We start from the raw sequence: 9,023 nt of genomic DNA on the forward strand, positions 1-9,023 counted from the left end.
AGTATGTTTCGTGCCTGCACCAAATAATAACAAATACAGATTTCAGTATTCTGAGGCTCTGAGCCCCATTTATTTTCCTCGCGGACGGCAAAAAAACTCTGACATTATACAATTTAAAATAAAAGGGTTAGGCTTAGGGTAAGATATTGAGTAAGACCATTTTTGTATGAACCCCACAGCTTCCGGTCTTCCAAGACCCGACCGGACAAAAAGACGTGGTGCAGGCACGAAACATACTACCAATAGAAATACATTGCTTTTAAAATCGTTCTGTGTGACACGAAAAAAAATGCAAAATTCGTGTTGGTGAACACGAATCAATAGATTAAATTCATTTTGTGACTATTACACGAAATGCTGTGAGACTGGGTTGGATGTTCCTCCTGTTACTCAATCTGTTTAAAGCTGCACTTGTTTCCTGACTGTATGAGCCTAACCGTTTAATTACGTTGCTCATACATTTATATAGTAGTATAAACTAAGGTCAACTAGTTTCAAATTTGGAAAATATGGTTTAAAAGGCCGGGAGACAATTAGCTTAGCTTAGCATAAAGACTATAAGCAGCTTCACTTGTTTCCTGACTCTATTTACTCCACAGTTTAACTTTTACCTTCATAACATAAGTCTTAAAATATAGTAGAATAAATAGTTAAAAGTCCTAAACTAAGGTTAACTAGTTTCACATTTGGAAAATGTGCTTTGAAAAAGTTAGGAGACGATTAGCTTAGCTTAGCATAACGACTAAGCAGCAGGACACAACTAGCCAGGCTCTGTCCAAAGTGAAACACATAAAAACTCAGTTAATTACTCCTTACATAGTTAAGGGACACAGTTATCCATTAGACCACAATTTGTCAAACACATTAGCTACGTTGATTTTGAACAAAGGTAGGCTTCAGTAGCTTTCATGCTAGGCTAAGCTAATCATCTTGTGACTTTAGTTTCATTAACAGACATGAGCAGTAGGCTACTAAGAATTCATTTCTGATAGCACTGTGCAGTAATGATTCCGTAACTTCAATAACTTTAGGAAGACCACACAGTTATATTATGTGTGACTAAACAGTGTTTGGTTCCCTTTTTGCTAAATGTTACAAAAGAATCAAGACAGCTTGTATTTCACATCACAATAATTTATTGATGCCAAAAGATAATACATTCAGTTCTACCGTGACAGAGTTAACAGCTGAATTGTGTGCTTTATTTTTACCCAATGCTGATGTAACACTAGAGTACCACTAAGTAGAGAGATAACAGACCAAATGCACATACAAATTCAACATTACAAACCTTACTCTGTCTTCATGACTTAGTAAAAGCTGAAGAGAGCTCCACTCCTCCAAGGTGCAGCAGTTCCAAAAATCTACAGTATATACAGGACAGCTATCCAAAGTAATCAGTTCTCAACATGATAACAGACTTACCAAGAACTGAAGTTCACAACAGATGTGTAACGTCAGCTTATGAACACAACAAAGATATGGGCATTTTGCTTACTTTAAGAAAGATGTGCAATTCTAGGTGGTTTACAAATAAACTGAACGCTTTCTCTGGGCTTACTTTTCTCCAGCCTCTTTTACAAAGTATTTGTGATACAAAAATGTTGAGTTGCGGGGAGATTTTAACCTGATTTTTATTTCATCGATTCATATTCTCTGTGTTCATATGGAATAAATAAATACATAGTTTGGTTGTGAGAATCTGTATATATATGTATATGTATACTGTGTGTATATATATGTATAATCTGGAGCAGTTAAAACCTGCTGACTATAATCTCTTGAAGGTTGTTCGTTCCCATCAGGAATGTTTAACCCTTACACCTACAGTTTGTGATTGTGTGTGAATCTGAAAACATGCTTTTATTAAAGGGAAACTGGTCCATTTATGACTGCGGATAGACGAAAAACACCATGAACAGACTTAGGTGTATGAATTTCTCAAGTATGCTGATCGCGTTGTGCCTTCAGCTTGCAGTTAGAGTCAAGAACATGTTTCTGCGAATGAGTGTCTTTCTGTTAGCTGAATGAGGAGCTACAGGGTCTCCAACAGCCAATCAAAGAGGCTGGTCAGAGCGAGCCCCTCCTCTTCCTTATTCTCATGAAGCTTACAGAACTGGACCACGGCGCTGAAGAGGTCCGCAACCCTCCACGACTTCTGAGACATCAGGTGGACCACCCTCTGGAACTGAGAGAAGACACACACTATAAATACACGGTCATCCTCTTCAGCACATATAAAAGAGTATATTATATCATAATATAGTATGTTGTAAAAAAAAAGTCATTGAAAAATACTGAAAACATTCTCATAAAGCATGTCATAAAATGTAATGCTATAATATGTCAAACTATTATTAATACGATTAAAAAATGTAAAGAAAAACAAAAAAACACAATATGTTTTTTTTCACATTTTTCAACAAACTATACTATGACTCAACATATTATATATTATTAATATAAAAAAATGTTATTCTATTACTTTTTCAACATACTACATAGTTTCATTTATTTTATTTTTTAATTCTATACTACCATATGCGAAATATTTGTAACATAATATATGATATTTTCTTCATTACATTTTTGACATACTAAACTATGACTTTTTTTAATGATATATTTCTGACATACTATACCATTAATTTATTAAAACATAGTATACCATGACTTTTGTCCCCTATTTTTGACATGCTAATACCAGTACCTTTTTCCCCAACATTTTAGACTTGACCCTTTGCTTACCTTTGCAACCCTTTTCTCTTTGGACTTCCTGAAGTAGAGCGCAGGCAGGCCCAGCTCGGAGGCAGCGATCCACTGCAGAGCCACTCGGAGCTCCGAGTCCACGCTCTCTGGATCCAGGTCACAGTTCACCACCAGCAGCAACCTGTCGCCCAATGCCCTCGCTGAACTGCTCTCTGAAACATCCAAAAGTGACAGGAATGAGCTTCTGTTTTGGTTTTGGTCTGTGAGGACTAAAACTGTATTTGTTTGTGCAACCCTGTGTTGTAGAAAGCAATACATAACGCTGCAGTAAGAGAGCATCCCTATACAGTATATACTGTAACAAACCTTGCAATCAGTCTTCACCATCAAAGCACCATAAATAATGCATTTAATTTTCTTCTATACCTGCTTGAACATTAATGCTAACATGCTAACCTTTGCATGCGATCAAACAGCATGTTCAGCTTCATCAAATAGAAATATCCAGGGCTCAGTTCTCCTTCCGGTCAATCTTTGTTGGATTGTGAGACATCAAAAAAGAGATTAACTCTATGTTGAGACACTTCAGGAGCTATGGGCCCTTTTCAATGTTTAATGGACATCTTCAATTCAGAGAATCGCCTCTAATCAAGCACAAACTGCACGGTTCCTCCAGTCACTCAACAGCTTCTGGTTAGCAGAGCGGCTTACGCTTAAAAAGGAGGTGAATAAATAGGAGGTTGAGAGATCATTTTCGAAATATATACTTACCAAAGATGTTTTCCTTTGTTCCTGCCAGATGTCCTTTCACTGTCTCCCCACTATGAGGGAAAAATAGCAATTAAAAGTTGCAATAGCATACTGTTTGGGAATAGTTCAATATCTTGGAAGCTTAATCACTTTGTTGAAAAAGTGTTACACAAAGAAATTGACACCGCTCTTATGTCTCTACGGTCAACAAAGAAACTAGAACCATAGCTGCTTAGCTTAGCTTAGCATACAGACTGGAAACAAGGTTCAAGGTTCTTTATTGTCAAACTAACTTAGCTACAGAGTAATTATGTCGTTGAAAATCTTAGGTCACAGGCTTCTCCAACAATGCAACACAATAATACAGATAAGCAGACAATATTAAAGCAATATTAAAGTATATTATATTAAAATAATACAAAAATAAAAATAGTTCTAAAATAAAGTGAGAAAAAAAAAGTGGAATAGTGCAATACGAGTCTATATACAAGTTATTGGAATGATATATTAGATAATAGATAGATATCACTAAGTAGCAGATGAATGTTGTGAACAAGGGGAAAAGCTAGCCTGTCTCTGTCCAAAGGTAAAATAATCTGCCTAGCAGCACCTCTAAAGATCATATATTGTTAGTTCAATCCATACTGATATTTGTATTGATCTTGTGTTATTTTACAAAATTGTGAATTTTAACAATATTTAGGGCAAGACTCCAAAAAAAACAAGTGCGTTTTCTGCCTCTTCCACTGTTTATCATTGGTTATCTGTTATACAGTATTTGTCTATTTTTAAATTCTGCAAAACAATATAATAATTCATTAATAAATAAATACAAAAAGGAAATGTAAAAACTGTGAACTGTGGTTTTAACCCTTAACAGCCAGCGCCACCATTTGGTAGAGCACATTTTGTGTCTTGATATCTTGTTGAAAAAAAAAGAAAAAAAGTTGAACTCCATCTGATTCAGCCAGCTCTACCCTTTGGTTGACATGTTATGCACAATATAACCTCTAGATGTCACTGTGGTTAGAACAGAAAGCCCTTCAGCTAGCTTCCACTGAGAAAGTTGGCAATGCTAAAAATCACTGCTGAAGAGATCACTCTTTTTGGTCAACTTTTGTAAGGTAACCATATAATCTTTGACATATTTTAGTGTCAGAGCACTTACTGAACAGAATTATATAACATGATGCACAAAACATTTTTGTAACAAGGGTGTAATTCTTCTTTTTTTTTTAAATATGCTCAACCAACCTGTCGAATTGCCTTCATATTGTAAACTAGCAATACGACTTTTTCAGTGTTTCAGAGATGTTTTCCAATAGAATATGGCAAATAAATGGCTAGATTCATGGTAATATTACTAAATCTAATACTGCCTTATGAGTCTCAGAGTGAAAGAGTGATAATAATTTATATAGCACCTTTCATGCATGGCATTCAGCCCAAAGTTGCAAACACATGAGCAAGTTAGGCCAACACAGGATATAGACATTTGCTGTTAGGCCAGTGGTTTGTTGTTAGGCCAATTCAGCATATACAGTAAGATGAGCAAGTCTTTTTTTTATAATGAAAAACACTTTCCATTACTTTTTTCCATTTCTTTTAAAAATTTTTTATTATAATTTATAATTTTTTATGAATATATCTAGTTGTACAGATGTAGCACTGAATTTCAGACTCCAGCTTACAGCTTCCTGCCTACGACCTGCCTAAAACCAGTATAGAGGAATGTTAAGCCCTCCCACTATTTTCCAAGGGTCGTAGGCAGGAAGCTGTAAGCTGGAGTCTGAAATTCAGTGCTACATCNGTTGTAACATTTCGAATCCGATAGTATACAGTCCGATATTGATTTTCATCGTAACTATTATATCATACTGCAAATGACCGTCGCTGACAACTATGACTAGGTATTTCTTTGATTACGCGTTCTATAGTCGGCATAGAAAGCAATGGATTACGTTTTAGGTGTGATGCAATGGATGTTGATGGCTTTCGATCGATCGAAAGAAAAACGTTAGCTAACATTCTGTAGCTAACGCCGATCACTCACCAAGATAGCTGCCTAGTTCTCCACTGGTTCTCCTCACACCACAGCTCAATTTATCTCCGATGGCCGTTATTTCTTCTAATCCTTGGCTGCTCCTGGTCTCTTGGACGGCTAGCAAGCTCATAATTATAAGGTTGTGGCCCGTCTATGCATTCGAATATACATGTTCAACTTCTTCTGTGTCTTCTGTGTCGAAACTAGCATTGGGATCCATGTTTATTAATACGTTACACCGGCTGCTCTCCCCCTTGTTTCCCCGTTGTTACGTCACACACGGGAGGTCACGTGGGGAGGCTCTTTTGATGCGGAAGTAAAAATGTCTTACAAAAACGACGCCAGATGTCACTGTAGTGTATATTTAAGTATATTTTTTTGAAAATCTAGTGTATACATCATTTTCCTACACATTTATTCACAGGTGTCTTTAACCTGGAAGTTGCTCTTTAATTTTGTTTTGCGTTAACGCGTTATTAATTTTTTGGGACATTTTTTCAATCTGACCTCATATTGACAATTTTTAACAACAGAGGGTGCTACATAACACACTTTCAGGAAAAGTCACAGACTGGGAGACTTGAATGTTTTATTGAAAAAAAGTTACATAAAATCAAGAAACAGCTGCGGGTAACATTTACTCGTTGGCGGTTCTAGTGTTAAGTATATTTTGATGCTAATACTTTTCTACTTTTACTTGAGTAACATTTTGAATTCAGGACTTTTATAGAATATTCTTACACTCTGGTACTTCTACTTTTACTCGAGTAAGATCAGAGTACTTCACACACTGCAAACAACACACACAACAGCCCTATGTTTTTTAAAGATGCATGATGAACTTCTATCTGGGCCACAGCCAGAAACGAATGTCCATGTGTTAAACCGGTACTATGATGTATGTATTTCCTTCGGGGGTCCTAGCACACAGTTTAATCCTTAATATGTCAGTCCTTTGAGCTGATTTGGCGACACCTGTAGGTAGTGTAGTGACACCAAGCTGTCCAACAAGCACCAGTTGGCTTTAGCTAAACATACACACCTTAGTTAAGTGGAGGAGGTAGGCCACAGGTGTAAGAAGTACTCAGATGTTGTAGTCAACAGTCTTCAAGAAAAAACTAAGTGCAGGTGTTCTTTGACAATCTGGTTAAAGTGATAGACAGATGAGAGAATAACCACAATTGATCAAATGAATAACTATCAATGACTATATATAAATCAGTACAGTCAGGGCCGTCCCTGGCCAACTTGAGGCCCCATGCAAAGTTAGATGATGAGGCCCTCTGTCTCGTGAGCGTCAACGGGGGGTTGTCTCCGTGAGCGTCAACGGGGGGGGGGGGGGGGGCTCAGTTGAGGCTCCCTCCGCAAGATGAGGCTCCCTCCGCAAGATGAGGCACCCTCCGCGAGGTGAGGCACCACTCAGTCAGCGTGATCTTCCTGTAGGGAGGGACGGCCCTGAGTACAGTACATGTACAACAGACTTGTTACGTGCCGTAGTGGGTGCTTGTAACAGACTGGTACATGTGTTTAACTACCAGCTCTCCCCTAATGAGAATATACAATTGTACTTAGTTACTTTACACCACTGAGGCAGGTTTTATGAATCTGGGTCAGTCATGTTCAACCACAGCTAACAATAACATCTACTACATGATGGTTGATGGAACCCATAATTTTTTCTATAATCTTTTTAAATGTCTATGTGGTTTCAACTGTTTTGCAAGAGATTCATTTTTTAACATTTCAAGTACTTTAAGCGGTTAAACAAAGAAATACCTCCTTTGGGAAAAAGCTAAATATATGGTATTTAACATGAGCACTGTTAAATTTTTGTCCACACAAAACAACTATAAAAAAGACTCTGTAATAGCTTGAGTGAGTTAATTATTACACTTACAAATTCCCAGTCCACACACAGTTTAACATCACATTTAATTCAATTCTCTTTCTGTGCATAACATGTTGGTGAAGCTTCATGGATTGAGTCCGTTATAACCACCGCTGGGATGGATCCCCCATCATTACTCAATCATATAGCCTAGATGTGTGATTTGGTATAGAGACAGTTCAGTGAAGTGGGAATTTCTGCATCTCCCACCAGAGTCATACAGTTATAAAGTAATCGCTTTTGTTTTTGGTGAAGTGTGAAGGCTGGCTAAACTTTAGTGTGTGTCTACGGGATCGAATGTCAATCTTTGTCTGGAAAGAGGCCACATTCTCAGAACCCCTGTTCTGGAGCCTGCTCTCCATTTTTCCATTGATTAGATTTGTTTCGCTATAGTCAATATTAGCATCCCAACTAATACCACGTCTAATGTGAATTACTGATGTTCCTTGCAAACCAAGCTTAGAAATTAGGTTCACTGTGATAACATAACCCCACCGACTTCACTACTGCAAACATGTTTACTTACTTGCTTACTTACTGTTTAGTTCTTGCTGTAAAATAAAGATGGCGACAGTTGAAATGTAGGCCATCCAGTTATTTTAGCCGGGCTGGCTCAGATTATTGGTCGTGCTTTTTACAGTGGCTTCCACAGATGACATTTTTTAATGGATTTTTTTGTACCCACCCTAGTGTTTTTCATAATAAAAAAATACTTTCTTATCTTACTGTATATTCTGAATTGGCCTAACAAGAAACCACTGGCCTAACAGCAAATGTCTATATCCTGTGTTGGCCTAACTTGCTCATCTGTGTGCAACTTTGGGCTGAATGCCATACATGAAAGGTGCTATATAAATTATTATCACTCTTTCACTCTGAGACTCATAAGGCAGTATTATATTTAGTAATATTACCATGAATCTAGCTATTTATTTACCATATTTTATTGGAAAACATCTGAAAAAGTAATATGGCTAGTTTGCCATAAAAGGCCAATTCGACGATTGGTTGAGCATATTTTCCAAAAAATAATTACACCCTTGCTAAAACTTTTTTTGTGCATAAAGTTATCTAATTATGTTCAGTCAGTGCTCTGACACTAAAATATGTCAAAAATGAAATGGTTACCTTCCAAAAGTTGACCAAAAAGCGTGATTTCTTCAGCAGTGATTTTTAGCATTGCCAACTTTCTCAGTTGAAGCTAGCTGAAGGGTCTTCTGTTCGAACCACAGTGACATCTAGAGGTTGTTTTGTGCATAACATGTCAACCACATAGTAGAGCTGGCTGAATCAGATTACATTACATTGCATTTAGCTGACGCTTTTATCCAAAATGACTTACAATAAGTGCATTCGACCAAGAAGATACAAACTTGAAGAAAACAGAATCATATAAGTACATCAGGTTTCATAGAGCCCAAAAATTTCAAGCGCTACGCTTTAGATAAGCCAGTCCTTTATTAGTATATAAATGCTTTGTTAGTACATTTATTGCTCGAAGTGGAGTCGAAAGAGATGAGTTTTCAGTCTGCGCCGGAAGATGTGCAAGCTTTCTGCTGTCCTGATTTCAATGGGGAGCTCATTCCACCATTTTGGAGCCAGGATAGCAAACCCACGTGTTTTTGCTGATGG

The 9,023-nt window shown here is 37.2% G+C and overlaps 1 protein-coding gene across 1 annotated transcript in view; it reads right to left on the bottom strand.

The window, feature by feature from the left end:
• Positions 1 to 1,113: 1,113 nt before the first annotated feature.
• Positions 1,114 to 9,023, bottom strand: part of sphkap (SPHK1 interactor, AKAP domain containing) — a 50,865-nt gene continuing 42,955 nt past the window's right edge. The window contains exons 5-7 of the mRNA XM_010770687.1: positions 3,481 to 3,530; positions 2,749 to 2,921; positions 1,114 to 2,188 (exon numbers count right to left, since the gene is read on the bottom strand). Of these exons, the coding sequence (XP_010768989.1) occupies positions 2,036 to 2,188; positions 2,749 to 2,921; positions 3,481 to 3,530 (376 nt within the window). The 3' untranslated portion in view covers positions 1,114 to 2,035. The remainder of the gene's footprint in view (positions 2,189 to 2,748; positions 2,922 to 3,480; positions 3,531 to 9,023) is intronic.

This window comes from Notothenia coriiceps, unplaced genomic scaffold, assembly GCF_000735185.1.
Source record: "Notothenia coriiceps isolate Sejong01 unplaced genomic scaffold, NC01 NC01_scaffold00009014, whole genome shotgun sequence".
Taxonomy (NCBI): Eukaryota; Metazoa; Chordata; class Actinopteri; order Perciformes; family Nototheniidae; genus Notothenia; species Notothenia coriiceps.